The sequence below is a fragment of the Mchenga conophoros genome, linkage group LG12, assembly GCF_057382185.1.
Source record: "Mchenga conophoros isolate Kocher_MC1m ecotype Shallow Benthic linkage group LG12, M_conophoros_male_GT1.1, whole genome shotgun sequence".
Lineage (NCBI taxonomy): Eukaryota > Metazoa > Chordata > Actinopteri > Cichliformes > Cichlidae > Mchenga > Mchenga conophoros.
In genome coordinates this window covers 26,824,041-26,845,207 of record NC_140537.1, presented here as the reverse complement: position 1 = coordinate 26,845,207, position 21,167 = coordinate 26,824,041, and the positions used below count along the sequence as shown (strand labels likewise).

At 38.6% G+C, this 21,167-nt stretch overlaps 1 protein-coding gene across 4 annotated transcripts in view; it reads left to right on the top strand.

Moving 5' to 3' along the window:
- The window catches only part of dmxl1 (Dmx like 1), a 63,455-nt gene that overhangs the window by 1,016 nt on the left and 41,272 nt on the right, over positions 1-21,167 (top strand). For 2 of the 4 annotated variants that reach the window (XM_085294880.1, XM_085294877.1), the window contains exons 2-19: positions 743-985; positions 2,086-2,211; positions 6,704-6,781; positions 7,335-7,413; positions 7,601-7,745; positions 8,033-8,099; positions 8,260-8,444; positions 9,229-9,436; positions 10,952-11,123; positions 11,754-11,930; positions 12,067-12,302; positions 13,912-14,629; positions 15,048-15,169; positions 15,604-15,693; positions 16,091-16,193; positions 16,293-16,412; positions 16,877-17,095; positions 18,609-19,873. In XM_085294880.1, the coding sequence (XP_085151006.1) occupies positions 899-985; positions 2,086-2,211; positions 6,704-6,781; positions 7,335-7,413; positions 7,601-7,745; positions 8,033-8,099; positions 8,260-8,444; positions 9,229-9,436; positions 10,952-11,123; positions 11,754-11,930; positions 12,067-12,302; positions 13,912-14,629; positions 15,048-15,169; positions 15,604-15,693; positions 16,091-16,193; positions 16,293-16,412; positions 16,877-17,095; positions 18,609-19,873 (4,197 nt within the window). In that variant the 5' untranslated portion in view covers positions 743-898. The remainder of the gene's footprint in view (positions 1-742; positions 986-2,085; positions 2,212-6,703; positions 6,782-7,334; positions 7,414-7,600; positions 7,746-8,032; positions 8,100-8,259; positions 8,445-9,228; positions 9,437-10,951; positions 11,124-11,753; positions 11,931-12,066; positions 12,303-13,911; positions 14,630-15,047; positions 15,170-15,603; positions 15,694-16,090; positions 16,194-16,292; positions 16,413-16,876; positions 17,096-18,608; positions 19,874-21,167) is intronic. The other 2 variants (XM_085294879.1, XM_085294878.1) reach the window with 2 other exon arrangements.

Genomic DNA, 21,167 nt, shown 5'->3' with positions numbered 1-21,167 from the left:
ACATCTGTTCCTGTTACTGAAGGAACAGTAACTCTGGGAGAACTGTTTTGTATTTGTCTTTTGTTAAGACAGTCAGTGCTGTTTCAGCTATGTGCAAATATGTACCTTTGACAGTGGTTTCAAATTTCCCTCCTGTAACTAGATAATGTGCACAGAGCTAGCAAAACATGAGCTACACCATCACCTTGCTTCTGCAGTGCTCCCAATTTTAGCCACAGTGAAAAATACCCTTCATATTTTAGCCCCTATCACTTTTTATCCGTCCTGGTTGTTACTCCATTTATTACAGATTCTGAATACTTTTCTAGCACAATTAGAGACTGGTCTGCCAAGCTGACTGCATATCTCTTTCAATTAAAGCCCTCTTGGTTATAACCTCTAAAAGTGCTGATGTTGAACTAATGGTGTGCATTTTTAAATTCGGAGATGGGTCACGGGGATCAGAAGAGCTTTGGTGCCAGTTTGCTAAGCTGTCTGTTTGCTAAATAAAAAGACTAATACCAAGGTACACCAAGGCTCTTTTACAAAATATTTTTAAGATTACTGAATGCCTTGCCTTCATAGTGTGGTTTGACAAAGACTGTTTAGAGACATGTATTTCTTCCATGCTAATATTACAAGTGCTGAGTGTTAAAATTAATTTGCAGTCAATATCCAGGAGTCGGTAATGTACTTGAGGCTTGACGCTGACTGAACCAAATCATGTGCTGTTTATCTCTTCCTCCTCTTCTTCTTGTGACAGCAAGTCTGTAGTGATGCTGCTGATGTGAAATTATAGGTTACGCACAAAGATGAGCAAATCCTTCTCATGGTTTCCCATGAATCTCACCTGGAGTGGGAGGGTTCTGTGAAAAGGGCAAGAAGAGGAAGGATAACACGTGGACTATAATCAAGAGTCATGAATCTCCATCAGGTCCTTACGGGAGCTGTCAACCCTGGAGACAACTGTTTCTCTGTAGGAAGCGTCAACAATGTGCCATTCACGGTAAGATATTTCAGACTCTGGAAGTATTTCCCCCCTCAGCAGTTTAGGAGCTTTGATTCATGGGGGGTGGCTAAACTGATTTGTCACAATAGCAGATTTCCTAGCAGATTCCTTTGAAACCTAATGTGCTAATGTACCGCACAAAGTTGTTTAATGGGCTTGGGACTTTGTTATGTATGAAAAACAGAAGCTGAAATACATGTGATCTCAAAGCTTAAAACTCTATTAGAGAATTACATAAATGTTCGCCACACTGGTGGCAACTTTGTAAATAAAATAAATGTAATTAAAAAACAACAACAATAATGAAAGTCTCTGCTGTATTATAGGCTTTCTGTGTCATTGTTTTATTATTTGTCAAAATGTTATTGTATGTTCTGCTGTCGCCCAGCTCTGCCTCGAAGTAAGTAATAAACACCAACTAATCACCAGTATGTGAAAACCTGCCTGTACTGGTCATTCTGTGGTGTCATGAGTTTGTGAGGAGGCGGCCAAACCTTTGAGACCATGCAAAGAAGAATGTGATTGCAGTAGAGTCTGAACAGTGAAGAAAGGAGATTTAAGTTGATTAGAGTAATTAGATTACATTACGTTTTTTAATGCTCTAATTTTTCAGAGCATTGATGGCTGAAATCAACTTCTTTTTTCCTTCAAGGGTAGGTTTTATTCAAAATGTAATTCCATCTCATGAGACTGGTATAAAAAAACAAAACAAAACAAAACCTTACTGATGGATTTTGTCTACCTGACCCCTTGACAGGTGAGTCAGAGTGCTAATTTCAGACACTGGCAACATGCTTTTCAGGAATGGATTAATCGGGGAGCCATTATTGTCCTTATGTCCTCTTGTGAAAGAGGAAAAGTCATAGTGAATCACAGTTCATGTGAGGAGCTCCTTTTGAGTGCCACAGAAATAGAGCATGGAATTCTAATCTTATCTGCTTGGACTTGAGGGCTGTCATATGATGGCATGTTTGATGCCTTGACAATAGCTCTGGGACAAGTGCAGTTCAAGTGACCCTTCATGCAATCCTGGCCGGATGAATCTTAGAGTTTTATGTTCATTTCTCTAACCCTCTCACTGTCTTGTCTCTTGATAGGCCTATGCATCAGGTTGTGACGTGGTGATTTTGGGCAGTGATTTTGAGCGACTGCAGATCATCCCAGGGGCCAAACATGGCAACATACAGGTCGGCTGTGTCGACTGCTCATTGCAGGGTGGACAGGTAAGACCAACGGTGTGGTGCTTTTATTCACTGGGGTCCTCAGGCTGACTTGTGCTTGAATGCGCAAGCGTGAGATCCCAGTGATGTAACTAAAGCAAATCCCAGTGAAAATAAATGGAGCCAGATTTCAGTAAAAGATAAATGGTTTGCCACATAGAGTAATTATGTAAGACCATTAGACGATAACATATATTTATAGCTAGAGCAGAGTGATATGACCAAAAATATTTATCACGATATACATTTGAAAATTTGCGATAACGATATAACTGACGATATAATTGACACTAGACAAAATACTTTACAACTCCACAACTTTATTAGTGCAAAAAAAAAAAACCCATCAATGTATTTTCACTTAAAGAAGCAGCTGTTTTTTATTTGCATTAAAGTTACATAAATATTTTACAGTGCAAATGCAAATTCCTTGCTGACAGTTTAACCAAAAGGCATTTCCAGTGGAAATTGGCCAACATATCCTCAGCATAACCATGTATAATATCCACAAAACTTAAAAAAAGGTTATACACACACACACAATACAGTAATATTATGTTGAAGCACAGTAAGTATCACTCTGCGAGGTTCCTGCCTACGATGGCTGTAATGCCCCGACAATCCATCAAGCGGTGCGGCTTCGTAGCTTAGCAAAGTTGTACTAAAACATTTGACAGATTTTTGAGCGCCGTGTACCACATAAAATCGTTTCGAGGTCAGTAAACACAACCAGAATTCATACATAAGGCCCACAGGATCATAAGGGGCACTGTCGATTTTCAGAAAAATCAAAGGATTGATTTTAAGTGTGCCGTATTTTCCAAACAACACGTAATAACGACGGCGTGCTAGCACGCTCTACCAAAAATAGTGCTGTGTTGTGTATCTGACGGATGAAAGCTAAACCAGTTCCACACCACTGAAGTTGCAGCATTTTTACAAACCAATTCTGGTTCATCCGTTTCATTCAACGATCCACTTTCGCCCTTCTCATTCTCCATCGCCGCCATGCTTTTTCCGCCATGCGCATATGAAAACAAAGGCACGGTGCATGCGCATTTACCCATATTCTATCGCGATATTTCATTTTCTTATTATTGCCCAACATTATTACAGTGAACGGTATGATATGGCCCAGCCCTATTTATAGCTCATTAATTGTTTTAATTATATTTATTTTTCCACATAAAAATACCAAACACTTAGTTGCTTGAGCTTAGAAAATGTGCAGATTCAGTGCTTGTCTTTGTTGTATATCATTTTAGGGTATTCGTTTGTGCTCTGAATGGCTTTTTAAAAGTTTTGTTTTTTAGACAAATTAATTGAAAAATGGAGTTTAAATATATTTTAGTTCCAGCCTTGAATAAAGTTATAAGACATTATATTCATTCCAAACCCATAAACTGTCTTTTGGTTACATGGGACAAAGCAACGATCAACTATAAATTAGCTTTAATGTTTGAAAAAACATCTGACCCATAATTAAATTAAAAAGAAAAAAAGCAGAAGGTGCTAAACATTGCAGGGCCCCATGACATACCGTTTTCTTTTACTTTAATATAATGACCACACACGTGTGGTTGATTATATTGAGTGGTAAGCAAGTTCCACTTTGTGACTTGCTGTTTTTAGTTGTTTTGGTATATTAGCTGTTTTGCAGTGCAACTTATTAGCAATCTCTACTGCTGTCTTAAGTGTTGGCAGCTTATGCTTTCAGGAAAGTCACTTGCGGGCAACATCAATGGGCAGCTTAATGAACTCGAGCTTCCCATCATCAGCTCTAAGTGAAGTAAAAACCACCCAGTAAAGCTGGTGATTGTACAGCAAGTGCATTTGCTGTTGTCACTGACAAGTCCTTTAATGTGGGCACAAACAAAAGATCTTCTGTGATTGTAATTTGCATTTAAGAAAAAAAGATGTAGTTATTTAATGTAGTCTTTCTGTTCTGTTCTTAATTGCCTTTCCCATTTCATATGCAGAACAAAGACGATGAAAGATTTTCTTTTGCATTTGCTTTGATGGACCTAATTAAGGAAGTAGATAGTGATGTCATTGCAGTTGCAAAGTTCTTAGGAAAATGAGGAAATGCATAACGTTACTTAAAAAATTAAGTTTGCAATTTAAAGAATCTGACTGACGCTTGCCATTCTTTCTGAGCTTCATATCAGTTACTCTGCAGTCAGACCACAAATGTTTGGAGACTCATAGCAGGTGACCTCTGCGATTGCCTTATGATCAAAAGCGGTCAGCTAAAGATTGAAAGTGTTGCACGTTCAACATTTGGTTAATCAGTTAGTGGCCACAGCTGTTTATAATTGATTACCAAATGCAAAAAGTCACCAGGCAAGGCTACCTGCGAGAGCCATTTGGAGGTGGACCGCTGGAGATGGCCAATTTTTACTTGTGTGACTAAGCCATAACCATAAGTGGCTGCCATTAATATGTTGTCTTCTTTTATCTGAGTATTAAAGACAGTCAGTAGACTGATATTGACCAATATATCATCTCAAGTTTTCATCGTAAGAGTATGACTCTTCTATCAACTTTGGGCTCTGCTGACAATTTTACTTTAAAGGTTGTCCCTCGTGGATACTGTTTACTTGTCTCAGGCTGTATTTATTTATTTGTATATATTTAAATCTAAATATATATATATATATATATATATATATATTTACAAGATATTCACCCTGTACAGTGGCTTCTTTTCATGAATTTAAATTTGATTCTTCAGTAAAAAAAAAGAAAAAGAAAAAAGGAAGAGGATAAAATAACACAGAATTTAGATTCTTTCTTAATACACTACACATTTCTTGTGTCTCTGGAAACAAAACTTGGCACATAATGGCAACAGTCATTATGCAGTCGAGTACTCACAGTTCTGCTTGTTGGTAAGTAGCATTGCTGCAAAAGGAGCCACAAAAGCAGCTTGCAACATCTGCATAAACCTGATAATAAAGATCATATAGCAGAATTCTAATGAACTGGGATTAGTTTTTAATTAGGGAGGGTGGTAGCCTTTTTTTAAAAAAGTGCAGGCAACACTGCAATAATTTAAATAAATATAAAACATGCTCAACCAGTCGTTCACTTCTTCCCTTGTGACCTTAAATCCAATCCGTTGGGCCAGAACTACCCACACACGCCTCCAGCATGGTCTAGCATCTGTTTAAGTATGCCAAGTTGGTCTGCTTGCCATTTCCACTTCATTGCCCTCTGCTCACTGTGATATTTGCAATGCTTTTAGTTTACATAGTACATCCTTTGTGCTCATACTTTAAGTGTTGTAGCACTTCATATCATTTTATGAGCTTTAGTAAGTTGTTCCTATTAAGGATATATTTTCCAAATACATTATTTTAAAGGCTAATTAGGTGTCTAGAGCATAAATATTACTACACTATTTTGAGAAATGTATGTCTACTTGCGATGAGAAATCAAATAAAGAAAGTCAGTATGGAGGTGGAGCAAGCGATCTCTACAAACATCATAAAGCAGTAAAAATAACTTTTTAAAAGCTGCATCCATCACAGTTAGCCCTGCAAATCTACTGTTCATCTCTTCTTGGTAAAGTTAATGGTTTCATGAGAGCCTTAAGATGTCTCTTGTAATATTCATAAATATTAGCATAATACCATCTTAAAGTCTCTGTTGGGGGTTTATGAAAATCAGACCAAAGAGTAGTCATCATTATAACCACAGAGAGGGAGACTTAATTTTTTACAACTCACATTTTCTTTCTTTTTGTCAGTCGCTCTACAGGCTCATGTTGAATTGACTGATTTATCCCCAGAACTTGATCTCAGCATAAATGTGTCTGCCTTTTAGAATTTAATTAAATTTGAACTGTGCTGCTTCTGCAGAACCTATATTTGTGCCCCAAAAAGCCTGTCTTATACTTTGAGCCATTGTGTAGTGTCCATGTGACTATGCTTGTGCATGTGATGACTTGTATGTCTGTGTACACACATTTAAACATGTGCATGTGACTCACCCCTTCACAGAATTCCCTCCCTGACAGTTGGCATATTATTTACCACATTAAAGACGCAGCTTGTATTATCGTTTGCTCAGTTAACATTATGACTCTTGGGTCCCATGGAAATTACTTGAAAATTTAGCCCTTACAAATTGATGAAATTGAGGTGTGAATAGAGTAGATAAGACTATATTCACTCATCACTGAGTTGTTATGACTTAAGGTATTTTTTATTTATTTATTTATTGGCCTGTTGTCAAGGTGTCTTCTCTCTTACTATGTAGATATGTCATGACTCATAAAGCAAGTTATAGTTGATTCTGATTAGGATCTATAAGTATTAGTATTTTTGATCTATATTACAAAGCATAAGTTTAAGCTTTCAAGAATTTTTTTGAATTACTTAAATTTGGATAACTAGGCTGATATGGAGGACAGTATATGTTTCTGTTTGCAGTGATACCTTTGTATTTGTTTTGTAGTATATCTAAAATGTCGACCTTTTTTTGCTGGCAGATTGCAGCTTCCTATGGAAGCATTGTGTGTGTCTTTGAGCCTGTTCAGCAACCAGATCAAAAAGACTCATCGTTGACCGTGAGTAGCCTGCACTTTCTTCCAGTCACAGTATAGTCATGCATGTTTTCAGGTCATCCAGAATGAATGAATGAAGCTTTTTCTGTGTGGCAAAACTCTCTTGATATTTGAAATGGAGCAGAATATTGTTCCTCTGTAACTACTTGCATAAATCATGCGATTATTGTCATGTTCACTGTTTTGGTTTCTGTTCTGTAGTCCGTAAAGACGTTTGCTTTGTCTGAGCTGTTGTTAGAGAAGTCAAAGAATAACCACAAGAAATGAGAAGAATTTACAACATCTTAAGTACAAACCGTATTTCGTTTATTGCAGAAGTACCCTGGTATTACAATGCTGTGTGTGTTGCCTGATTGCATGTGACTCAATTGAAAGTTCACTGTTAGCGCTTGTTAAAGCTTCATCTATAGTTCCACATGTACCATCGAAACAGGGAATTTATTTATTTCTGAGCTTATCTAAATAGGGAATTATTGCACAAAGTTTCAGCCAACATAATTGCCAAAACATGACATACTTGTTTTGAATTTTGCCTTTTTCTGTTTTTCCTGTACAGAAATTGAACTGCCAATGGCAGAAGACTGGTCAATTTGTATTACAGTCTATAGTACGGAACCTAGCATGGCACCCTACAGGTACTCTAACCATTGTTCTTTCTTAAAGTAACACAGACATATTAAGATAAACAGTTGTGATTTAAAAAGAAGTGTTGGGGTGGTACTACAGATCCGGCAAAATATAAATGTTTAATAATTTTTTTTAAACAGAAATTTGATGATATCTGTCCTGAAAGATCATATCTGTATATGTTTGTCTGTCCAGGTTGCACTCTCCTAACAGGCTCTAGCAGCCTGCAGTTGTGGTCTAATGTTGATGGAGTAAAGGATGAAGCTGATGAAAGGGGGCAGCCGGCAGAAATGACCATAAGAGACTGCCGTTCTGCCTGGAGGTGTATCTGGCAGAGCAAGTAAGAACAGAGTTTGTAAAATAGTCACAAACAAGACAGAGACTTTAAAATTAGGATTTTCATTTATCTTGTAAGCACCAAATAGACATTAAAATAAAATCAGCTAATGCACATTTTTCTGTAACATTATATTCAATACAAATCTGACTGCAGCAGGACATGCACTCAGTTATCTGATTGAGTGCATGTCCTGCTGCAATTTGTTTAAACCTATTTTATTTTGTCCTAAACATTACTTATTATATTGACATGGAGTGTTGAATATAATTTTCATTTTGTATCTCAAGGACTGCTTCTCCAGTCAATTTAATGAAGTTCTCTCCTGACGGTGAGTTCTTTGCCACAGCTGGTCAGGTAAGTTGTGTCCCTTTGTTACATCGCACTTAAAAACCGAACACTCTAGATTCATGTGAAATTAGTTGATAATAATTAACTTCTACCTTCTGGTGTCGTGTGTTTTTTGTTAGAACTACCTATGGTATCGCTTATATCCTTCATTGCCTCTTCTTTTCAGGATGATTGCCTAATAAAGGTTTGGTACAGCACCAGTAAGTGGAAGATGGGTGTTACCACACTCTTTACACCTCCAGACACCAATGTGAGTGACCCGGGAGAGCTGGCCTTCTCCTTTATCTACCTGGCTCATCCCCGCTCTGTCACCAGTTTCTCCTGGAGGAAGACCAGCAAGTACATGCCACGGTACAGACACTGTTAATTTGTCATCTCCTAGCCTTTTCTAACTTCCTTTTCTTTAACTTCCTTTTCTTTGAAGGTTAGGTCAAAATGACCTAACCTTCCACAGCTGGGCAAAAGAAAAAAAATGCCTAAGTTAACAAGCTGGTTGAAAGGATGGTTGAAAAATATTAGGTCTTTATCTTCTTTACATTAGAGTAGAAAGCAGCTTGAGGTAACTTGTTGTGGACAGGTTTGATGTCTGTCTTTGTTTATTTAAAATATGTCACTACAGATGGTGTGGGTTGAATAAATTTGGCACATTCCAAATTGTTTCATAGCTTTATATAATATTGGTAATCGTATGTGACCTTCAGAGGGCTTCCACACAGGAGGGGAATTGCAGCAATCTGGTGCTCTTGTTGCAGGCGTCAAGCAGAAGAACCACACAATTACGTACACAATTAAATTTAAGAAAACTACACTGAACTTTGAAAAAGGAAAAACACAGTTGTCTTAATTAAAGAGATTTAACTGAACTTCAACTATAATTTAAGAATTAAATAAATAAATGTGAGCTGGCAAGGTGTCACAATGTGAATTTTTTTTATTAGAGGCAAAAGTAAGTGAAAATAAGGGGCAGAAATGCAAAACGAGAGCACAAATGTGAAATGGATTGAGACAAATAATAATTTCTGTCTCAGTTATCGTGATGTAATAATCATTGTAAGACAGAATTGTAATTGAAATTAAAATTCCATTAATTTTTTTTAAAAATCTCTGTCTTTTTCTCCCTCCTTTATCCTAACAGGGGCGCAGTGTGTAATGTGCTGCTCACCTGCTGTAAGGACAGTGTATGTCGGCTGTGGGCAGAGACGCTGTTGCCAGGTGACAGCCTCTTATCTGGTCACCATAAAAACCCTTCTTCTGGCCAACACAGTGAAACGCTTAAATCTTCTGCTGGCCTCTCAAAGAAAAACGGCTGCAATGGGAAGACACACGGACAAGCCTCACAAGAAGTAAGCCACAATGACTTTGACTTTCCTGCTTAAAATAAACACTCAGTATAATCAGCAGGACTTTGCTAACGTTAACACAGTCTAATTAAGCAATCCTGCATTTAACCTTTATTTTCAGTTTCAGCTGTATGACAGTGCAGAAAACAAGGCCTTTTTAGCAACACATCACTCAAAACACATGAAATGTAAAAATCTATACTATTTGCACACAGGCTCGAAATTAAAAATCAAACACAAAAATGCTATTTGTTGTTTCGATAAACAAAAAAATGCGCAATTACTTTGGTTAAATTTTTTTTTTAATTTGGCAGGACCCTTTGCTCGTGATCAGTTTAAATATAGTTTACTAACACAAGTGAAACACGTGATTTTTATGGTGCTTTATTTGATTTGAAGAATTTCTCATTATACGCCTTTAAGTCTAGCATTGCATAGTAAGACTTGTATGTCAGTGTTTTATTTTTTCTTAAGTGATATTAATAATTAGGATAAACTGAATATTTAAAAGGACCTCACATCATTTTGTGTAAATAATTCTATCTTTATAACAGAGAACAAGCTATGAAATGATCATCAGCATTGTTCATGACTTCCCTAGATACTCCCATATATGCACTTTATCAGGTGTTCAGATGTCATGCTTTCTTTCCTTTTTGCTTTGAAATGATAATCTGACAGAGTGTTACACTGGCTGCAGAAATTTCATTTCATTTCATCACACTGTTGCATCGGAAACGTTGTGCTTTTTGGGTATAACTTGTCCGTATCAGAAGTATTATTTGTAAAGCTGTATCGCTCTCTAGTTTGTGAGTTTACTTGTAGTCTTCATAAATCTCAAAACCTACAGGTTTACAGCTCATTTTATCTTACTCATTTTGCACCTGTGAGTCTAGATACAATCACATATTTGGTTAAAGAAACTCTGCTTTTAAATGATTGTTTGTCATCCTGTCAGACTTGTTTTCCATTGGGGCATTTAGCTGCAGTCTGCTGTGAGACACCAAATTACATAACCTGAATACCCAATAAACTTTAAAATTTCTTCTATACACGCTCTGTGACAGCCACTCCTCCATGTTGCCAGCTCCTGTTGCTCTGTTTTAAGACAAATTGGGCTCTTCACTTAAATGCAGTTTAAACATCAATACCAATAAATTAAAATCCCACCCTGAGGGGACCACCTGTTCACCAAAGTAGAGTAGCTTAGCACAGACTGGGATGAGAGCTGGAGAGGTTTGTAAGTCGACACAAGTTGATTAATTCACATCAACCTCCAAAAGACAAGCTCAACCTGTCTTTTCAGCCTGAAAAGGCAACAAGGAACAATGGTGTTTCATTTTTCTCTTTTTAATCTTATTTAAGTAGCTCCACATTTCTACAGGTTAATGTAATATTTTAGTGCCTCTTACATTTAGTATTATGCATTTGGATGGCACAGACGATGTCTGCAGTCATAAAATATTAAATTGACATTTGAGCAATACTTCATAATAATCATACTTGTTTTCTGCACAGCTGGATTTTCAAGAATCGCGGCACTATCGGGACATACCTCAGCTATCATGGACCAGCGGCCTGCCTCACCTTCAAAGTGGACACTGTAACCACAAGAAGAGCAGCAATAACATGCCCCATGCCAATGCTCTCTGCCACTTTCACATTGCTGCCAGCATCAACCCAGCCACAGGTTTGACTTGAACACACTCTGAAACTACTTAATAATCCTGTTGATCCCCATCACTGGTATTTTGTTAAATACCAAAAGAAATCTCACAACATATTGAAGAACTAAAGCTTTAACATGACATAAAGTTCTTGATAAAGACGAATGAACTAAAGCACATCATTTGCTATTCCTGAACTGTACAGAGTACATGGATGGTTAACTCAGCTGGAAGTCAGAAGTCTTAACCTCTTGGCAAAAATACCATTAATTTTGCAGATTGCCTGAGATTGTTTCTTTAACATTCCAGTGAGCTTGTGCTCAGTGAGAGCTGTTCAGAGTAACTGTGAGCATTTCATTTTCTTCCCCTCCGTTTTAGTTGGGTAACTTAATTTGACCTGAATTAGGATAAAATCATGTAGACTCTTTCAGCCTTCAGGCTGAGAAGTCCTGCAGGATTTGTATGCTTGGATTATGTTTTAGGATACTAAACCATGCTTACATTCATGAAAGTTAATTTGCTCCAGCAGATATATTTTTGTCCTGCATGTCAGCAGCCCGGTCTGATGTATATTTTGTTGTTGTTGTTGTTGTTGTTATTTATTCATTAAGTTTTCTAAATGTTTAACAGCTTATAACTTGTATGTTTCACAGACATTCCCCTGTTGCCCTCCATCTCCTCTCTGAACGCTGTGGATGATGAGGAACCAGGAGGCCCATTTTCTGTCCACTGGCTCAACAACAAAGAGCTTCACTTTACTTTAGCCATGGAAGTCTTTCTGCAACAGCTTCGAATTAGTGTAGAGCAACAGAACGAGTGCTCCAATGAAGGTAGAGAGAAATGATTTGGATGAGTCAGTAATGGGTGTGTGCATGTGAAGCTGTAACAACAGTGACAGTTAAAGTCTAACCTTTAGAATAGAATTTAACATATTGTTTGGCTACCATGATTTGTATTCTTTTCCAGAGCCTGAAAATGAAGATGACTTTGAAGAAGAGGAGAACAGACCAAGTGAACCCCAAGGACCAGGAACAGTGGAGCTGCCTCTGGCAGCAGTGGAGCACCAGTTGGATGTGCTGTTAGAGGAGTGGAATAAAGGGGCCGACATGCTGTTCAGTATTCATCCCATGGATGGCTCTTTGTTGGTCTGGCATGTGGACTGGTTAGATGAATACCACCCAGGCATGTTCAGACAAGCTCAGGTACTTTGCTGCTATTGTTCTTTATATAGAACAGTTGTACATTCATTCTGTTTGTTTCATGAGAGTATTCCTCCAGTTTCTTTCCTCTTTATCTTTTATAGTCTTATTTCAGAGGTTGATACACAGAGAAACTGCACAGTTAGCTGCACAATTGGTCTTAATTTAATCTCAGTATGGATTTTTCCTCTATAATAAATAAATGAACATAAATAACTGTTATTGAAAATGCATTTTCTTCCAAAAGAACACAAAGTAAAAACAAGTCAAGCACCCCCTTGATCAGGACCTGATACTGTACCTGCGTCTGTCCCATGCAAGCTTGAAATGTTCTTGATTGGTCTGAATAAGAAAGTCTTTGTTAAAAATACAGATACTACAAAATTTTAATGTCTAGCACAACAGCAGGTGAAGAACTTGTCCCTCAAAGTGGGTCGTCATCCGTTGTTTGGAAGTACTTCTGATTTGGCACAAGTAACATTAACTATAAAGAAATCATCTGCAAAAAGTGCTGTAGAGTTAACTAGTCTGTAAGGCAAGACTACTAACTTATATTCAGCCTCCTGAAAACATGCCAAAAACTGCAGTATTATTAATGCATGAAGGCTAAGAAAAACAATGCAGATGTTGCCAGCATGAGTCATTCAACCTCATCTGAGACATTTATAAAAGCAAGCCTGTACACCACATCTGCATAACCATCTAGCTCCCAAAGACGCACTAAAATCATCCATCTAATCACAGTTTATTTGGGCAGAGACAAGTGTCCAGTAAACACAGTGAACAGTAACAAAGGCTTTGGAGAATTGGCCAGCATGCTGCTGTTATCTATTCTGGAATTATTTTTCTGGTAAAACCTACACCATATGCAAAACATTTGCTGCTAAGTTTTATTAATCATGCAGGTACAATCGATGGGGTGAAAGACTTGATTTTTCTTCTTAGAGATTTACTTAATTTAGGTCAGTGAGGAAGTTCAGTATTATTTTTAAGCAACTATTTTACATTAGTGGAAATACTGCACAACATAAAAACAAGTTTATGTTTAATGAAAATTGTAATTAAAACCTTTTTTCCACTATAATCAATAAATAACAGTGATCTCAATATTGATCAAAATAATTGTTAATCATTTGACCATAATCATGCAGCAATCAAAGGTAACTGAATTCTGAATTCTGCTCAAAATATAACTTTAACCTTTAGATTAAACAGTTTTCTATTTAGTTATTTGTTTATATTCAGAATTTCAGAAAGTGCTTTGTGGGAAATCATTAATTTATCATCAGAGTAAGGTTGTGATTTATTTTCACAGTTGTGATGGTGTACTTGTTCTAATGTCTTCTCATCTGGCGACTCACACAAATATATTGTACTTGTCTATGACTTCATATCAAATTCAGACATGCCCTAGTGCATTTTTATGAGCAGTAAAAATAATGAGGACAGAGAATCTGGTCATTCAGGCACAAAACTGAATCTCAGGTTTCATTGGCATTCATTTTTTAGGCCTGGCTGTTTTAATTAGTTTAATTAGTCCTCCTCTTTAAATCTGAGCTGCAAATTACAGTCACTTTTGATGACATTGCTATGACATCTCTTTCTGTCTCAGGTGTCGTTTGCATCCCGCATTCCTGTAGCGTTCCCTGCAGGTGACGCCATCTCCCTGAGCCAAAGTGTGGTAATGTATGCCTGCAACAAGAACGTGGATCTAGCTATCCAACATGGCAGACAGCGACCGCCTGGGAGCACATTGCCTCAAGCCAAATCTGCTCTAATAAGCTACGGAGGTCAAGGAAAATCTGCAACCAGCAGTAGTCTTCGATTAAGCATATTTACCCCCAATGTCCTTATGATCTCCAAACATGCTGATGGCTCTTTAAACCAGTGGGCAGTCAGCTTTGCAGAGGACTCTGCTTTCTCGACTGTGCTCAGTGTCTCTCACAAGTCACGGTACTGTGGTCACCGCTTTCACCTCAATGACCTGGCCTGTCACTCGCTGCTCCCTCTTCTCCTCACCACCTCACACCACAATGCCTTGAGGACGCCAGAGGCAGACAGCATCTTGGTTCCTCCAGAGGCCTCCTCCTCTGGTTTTTCTCATTCTGCATCTCTATCTCGTGGGTCACGACCCACGCGGGTGTCCCTGGGTATGGTTTCCCAGGATCCCAATGCGATCTACAGTGAGCTGATTTTATGGAGAGTGGACCCCGTCGGCCCGCTGTCGTTGTCAGGCGGGGTCTCGGAGCTTGCTAGAATCAATTCTCTCCATGCATCAGCATTTGCTAATGTAGCCTGGCTGCCCACACTCATTCCCAGCAGCTGTTTAGGTGAGAAAATATTATTACTGGTCAGATTGCTAAGTACTTTATTGTGTGTTGCCTTAGCAAAAAGGCAGTAATGAGATTTTTTTTGTTTGTTTTGGGTTTTTTTGGGGGGGGGGGTTGTTTTTTGTTTGGGAGGGTTGATTGATGTGAAGGATTGTTTATTGTTATTGTTTTCTATATAGTTAACTATGTCCAACTAAGAGTAGGTCTGAGACGAGTCTCCATGTGTGGTTATTAGTCCACTTGACACATCTACTGTGCATTGTAAATAAATGTACAAAAGCAACTTACTTTACCAAATGACTTCAGATTTTCTGAATTAAACATGAGTGAATGTTAAATCTCAGTAGTGTTCGCTTGACATATTTATTTAGAAAAAACAAGCATAATAGTGGTAACATTCAATTGTTTTTCTTTTTAGGTTTGTACTGTAACTCTCCTAGTGCCTGCTTCGTGGCAAGTGATGGCCAATCACTCAGGCTTTATCAGGCTGTCATTGAGGCTAAGAAACTTCTGAGTGAGCTCTCCAATCCGGAAATATCAGTAAGTGATCAAGCCTGACAATTTTCATGCACATTAATAGCAACACTCAGCCATTTATAGAATCTGTCAAATAATGTACGTCACTGTTTTGCCATTTTGTTATTACTAGTGTTGGCCTGAGATGACTTGGAGAAAAATGACTGTAGGCGAAATTATATAACATGAAACATTAATTGGAGTGAAACATTTAAAACTCAGGGAAAAAAAGTAGTATGCAGCAAGAAGAGGAGAAATTGTTATATAAATGTTTTTGGGTTTGTTTGTTTTTTTTGCATTTCTTTTATTGCGTTTACTATGCCACCTGTTAGCTGTCAGTTGCAAGATGTTAAGTGATTTTCAAATTGGTAAAATAATTTGCTTGCATATTTAAACTGTGTAATACTAATTTATAAATGTATGCAGATGATTTTTTGTGTGTGTTTGCCACCTTTCAGAAATATGTTGGGGAGGTTTTCAACATCATCAGTCAGCAGTCCACAGCAAAACCAGGGTGTATTATAGAACTGGATGCCATTACTGACTTTGTAAGTATACACGGAGTCCAAGAGAACCGAATTGTTTTCTCACACTAAACAAAGTTCAACCTCCTTTATTTGGGGACTTTCTGATTGTCTCATCTAACAGTAGACAGACATTGTCAGAATCTTTGAAGGTTTTCCCCTGAAAACAAACCAAAAAAAACCCCCATTGTTGACTTGCAAACCATTTGTGGCATGAAGCATTCGGCAGTGGCCTGAGTCGCTGAAAGGTCAACCACAATAATAAAAGGCAAAAAAAACCTCCCTCGTCTCCTTAGGGTGTGCGTGTCTTTGTGCATGTACTATTAATACAGCCTGTGTCTATGTCAGTGTGTAGACAGAAAATGATGTTCAGAGTCTACATCTGATGTAGTTTGACAATATCTGCTGCTGTTCTCTGCAGCAGGGGAAGGAGACACAGCTCCTGCATGTTTTTGAGGAACATCTGATTCTTGGCACTGAGATAACGGAGAGCATACATGAAACTCCCGACTCTCCTCGCACGGGTAAAACCTATTTTTCCTAGTTTTCATGCCTGTATTTAATAGCAGCTGCTTGCATCTTTCATTAAAAAAATCACTGTGTGGGTTTCTCCCCCCCTGCAGCCTCCAGTAAACCAGCCTTCTCAGCCCGCTTTTTTCTGGTGGTGGTAGAATTAAGCCCAACAGGTCGCTCACTGCTCCACATGTGGCATCTCCATCTTGCTGCTCGACCAGTCACTATGGGTGGGTACTTATACACTCATACACCCTAAAAGTTGGGTGATGTAAGAGAGGTTTTCTGCCATCCTGTCTAACCTTAGCCAAAATAAATGATTGCAGACCATAAAGGGAAGTTTTTAAGGGTTAAAAGAGCTGGAAGCGTTGCAAAATTATAATTAGTAACTAAGTAATAACTTTATCACTGTAGATGCCTTGCATTTTTTAAGTTCCAAGTCCAGATTTGTCTCCCTTGCAATCTTTATTACAAGTCTGCTGTGTAAAAGTTGTAAAATTACTAAAAGTATCTCTAATGATTGAAAGAGACCTCCAGTATCACAGTGTGCTTTAGCCAGATGGTGATTCATCTGTTGAAAGATTTGTTTTTATAGATTTTTCAAATAATGACTCTGATGAAGTGTAGTAATGGTGAATGGATTTGACCAAGCCTAAATGTTCTAAATATATTCCCACTTTTTGTATGCCCACAGAGGAGACTGCAGCTCATAAGGATCTCACCACGACTTCTCCCTTGAACAGCTCTCAGTTTGTCTATGACGCACCCAGTTCTCCGGTAACTCAGAAGAGTAAATCCTGCACTTCCAATCTGCAGAGTGCCTGTCGTCTCAGCCTCACAACACACAGGCTGTACAGCCAAGAGCTGGCTCTTCCAGCAGAAGTGGAAGCCATCAGTGTTACTCCCTCGGCAGGTGAGGGACAATGAGGACAGGCATTCTTATTCCAAGGACGCAAAGCAAAACCACTTTCTTTCCTTATGCATATTGATGCATGCTAAGGTTCAATGTTGCAGCTTGAACCTAAACTCTAAATAATTGATCGGCTAGCTAATGATGGAAGAAGTTACTCACTAAAGTCATTTTAGGCATTAAATCTTATGAAATATCATGAAATCACATGAAATTATTCAGACATACCCACCACACAATCGGTGCAGTACTTAGCATTTTTTATTGGCGAGACTTGTCAATACAGTAAGCGAGACATAACAGTTTGTGCAGCATTTTCCTAACGGGATGGTTCAATTTTGATATTTAGAGAAAGCTAATATGTAGTCTATATGCTATATGTAGTCATGGGACAACATCCATACACACTCTTGAGTAAACCCATCAAAAATGATTAAACCGTTGCGTATAAATGACATCTTACCCGTCTGAAGTAAAGTGCACATCGTAGTTTCCTTTTATTTCACCATCAATGTCCTTGTATTGGGGATGATTTATTATAAGTAATTAATGACGTTTCCTCTGTTGTGACATGTGATTATGAATTGATGAAAAACGTTATGAGTGGAATGTAAGAATCACAGAAAAACACTTAAAAAAGAAAACAGCTGAAAGCTACCAACAAACTCGGATTGCCATCAGAACTCAGTTGATAATTATTAGTGTTTGATCTGACCTGTGGTATCACAGGCTCTGTCTGCATCATGTAAAGAATTCCCCTTGAAGTTGAGTTGTTAATGATTTTGATGAGGCGGTGTAAACCACCAACCACTGTGTCTCTTCCAACGTGTGATGTTTATGGTCCATTGTTGGTGCTAGAGTGTCGAAATACCTGATTGTGACTTTGCTTTCTCCTGCACTTAAATCAATTTATAATGTACACTTATTTTCTTTTCACAAATGAAGTGGTTTAATGCTTCTATAAGATTAGTTTGGATACAGTGAGAACCTAAGACAGTCTAAAAGAGGGTGCTTCGTGCAAAAAGTGTATTGGATTTTATTTTTCTCTTTATTTTTCTTTAGGTTGTTTACTAAGGCAGTGGTGTATTTTTGTGAACTGAGTTATAATTTAGTGTGTACTTGCACCTTAATATGAAAGAATGCATTCAGGCTTGTTCTGTGTTGAACATGGTGCATAAATGTTTTTTAGGTCAAGGTTTTTAGGTCAAAGTTGGTAAGATTGTGGCAACACTGTTAAGATAAAAATGAGCAGGGTGCACAGTGAGACAGGAAGCCGACTTGTAGATTAAGAAAAGCGTGTATGGCTGAAAGAGGCCTGAGTAAAAAGCTGCTGCTAACATTATTGGAATGAAACATAAGAATAGACGAAGGCAATCTTTTGTTTCGTTTACATTGTATTTTTTTTTTAATATATCTGCCAAATGTTTTCAAAATTGAATAAATCACAGAAATTTAACTCTAATGATATTATAGATCAAATCTTTCTTTGCTAATGGTGCATTACTTTTCTTCTCAGGTCACCTGAGTGCGTCATGTTCTCTTCCAGCCGGCCACGTGCCTTATCTCCTTGCTACTTTCTGTTCTGATGGTAAGGTGCGCTTCTGGAGGTGTAATGTCATGACAACAGAACCCCCCACTGTGGACAACTTGGTGTACCAGTGGGAGGAATGGCCTCTCCTGGTGGAGGAAAAACTTCCCAGCAGCAGTGCAGTAAGTGTGCCAGGCCGGCCCATTGAGGTCAGCTGCTGTCACGCTGGACGGTTTGCAGTTGCCTACAAGCAGATGCCTAGCACACCTCTGAACCTATCTCCTCATCTGAATGCTCATGGACCTCTGACTTCTCCCCCAGCCTCTGCATCTTCCCCATTTGTAAACTACAGCACCACCAACACCCACCTGACCCCGACCCTTAATGTGCCGCATAGCCCAAAACCCATTCACAGCCCTAATGCAAGCACTCGAGAGCCGCTGGTCCACATTGGCATCTTTCAGTGCGAGTCCACTGGTGGTTCGCAGTGGATTCTGGAGCAGACCATAGTATTGGACAATACAGACCCTATGTCCAGCTATCCTTTAAGTAGTAGTACCACTGCAAGTGCCAGCATTCCAAGTAACATGGATTTATCCATACAAAACGAGAACTGTCTTGGTTCTACTGGTAAGAGTCTGGTTCACTTGGACTGGGTTTCCCAGGAGGATGGATCACACATTCTGACTGTTGGCATTGGGACAAAGATATATATATATGGTCGTCTGTCTGGAAAGCCTCCAGATCTGGGAGTGTCTTCTGATGCTAATAGAGACCAAAGCTTGTCTCGCCTGGTTCTGCTTCGATCGGTCAGTCTGTTCTCCTCTGTCGAAGGCTCACCACCTATCCCAGTCTCCCTGTCCTGGGTACGAGATGGAATCTTGGTAGTTGGCATGGAGTGTGAAATGCACGTGTACTCTCAGTGGCAGCCTCCAGCACCACCCAAACCGACTGTCACAGTTGCCCAGGACAAAGACATCAGCAGCAGTGTTTCCTCCATAGTCTCAGCTGTCAGACAGTGCCAGGAGGAGGGTCTCAGCCCTGGGGCCCCCACTTCTTCACTTTCTCTTCCCAAAAAGACCCTGACACGATCAATGACGAGTCTGGCTCAGAAGCTCAGTGGGAAGAAAACCGCTTATGACTTACCTGTAGAAATGGAAGATTCTGGTCTTTTTGAAGCAGCTCACCAACTTTTTCCAACTCTACCCCAATACCACCCTGTACAGTTGCTAGAGCTTATGGACCTAGGGAAGGTAAGTTAAATAAATTACTCAATTACTTTTTGTACTCAGTCTTTAGCAGTAATAGGCTTTTTTTTAAGTGTAAGTCTAGTCTCCAATTACTTTTGAGCTTCTAAAATGGGAGGGATTGTGTGTAAAAATGGCTCTAATTCCTGAACAGTTACTGTATTACTTTTGTATATTGTAATACTTGAATTCGAGCTGAAAGTCTGCTCTTCAGTCACATCTTGATTCTTTGATTTGAAATCCACGGTGGTGGCAAGAAACTACAAAAAAATGTCATTGTCTAAATACTTGGACCTGCGTGTGTATGTGTCTGATCTATTTGTGTATTGTCAGATGTTTTTGCTTGTGTGCTCTATCTTTTTTCCTTTGTCCCCTGTGTTCTTTCTTCCAGCTTCCTTTTCTGTGTGTCTCTGCTTTCAATATCCTGCTCCCCGTCTCTCATTTCCTGTTTTCTTTCGGTCTTCAAGATTACATTCTGTCTATTTCTCTCTCTATCCTCTTTACTCTTGATACTCTCTCCCCCCCCCCCCCATTCATATTAGTATTTATTTATTCCTTCCTATTCCCCCCCCCCCCCCCCCCCCCCCTCCCATGACACTGTTTTCCAACTAAAAATAATGTAGTAAACTTGTATATGTTCTTTAGTCCATCTTTGTGTTTGAAGTTAGATTGATTTTATTTTTCTTTAATAAAATAACATTAGGACAATATAATCTTGCCAAATTTACTTTAGTTGATGCTATAGGTTCGTTGTACTTCTACCATTAACTCTGCTCTTATAAAATTATGTCATTAATTTCAGTTGAGAATTGATTAGTGTATCTTTCTCACTGTCTCTGTTGCTACCTGAGACCTAAAGGATTACACAGTCCACACTGCACCTGTTCAACATAGTCAGTCACTATAAACTAAACCACAACAGAGTAAACTACCCACTCACTGTCCAGTGTAAACCTTAAATTGTTTTTAATTGTTTATTGTCTTTTCATTTGTAAAAACTCAAAAAGATTTTAGTGTGTGGAATATCCAGATAACTTGTCGTGTACAGATCAAATTTCTCATCCAATATCTCTATTACATCAGAGCCATTGAGTAAGTTACTTAATCAATGGCTCTGTGTGGCATCAGCTAAAAGGACCAGTGAACTGCAGGATATGAAACCTGAGCTCATTTTGTATTAAACTTCCGGTCAAATCTAATTACTCAGTAATTGAAGGACCTTGAATGCCATTTCAGATCCCTCTTTAACCCCTGCGTGGGTACACAGGATGCATTTGTCGATGATGTGTTTGACTAAATT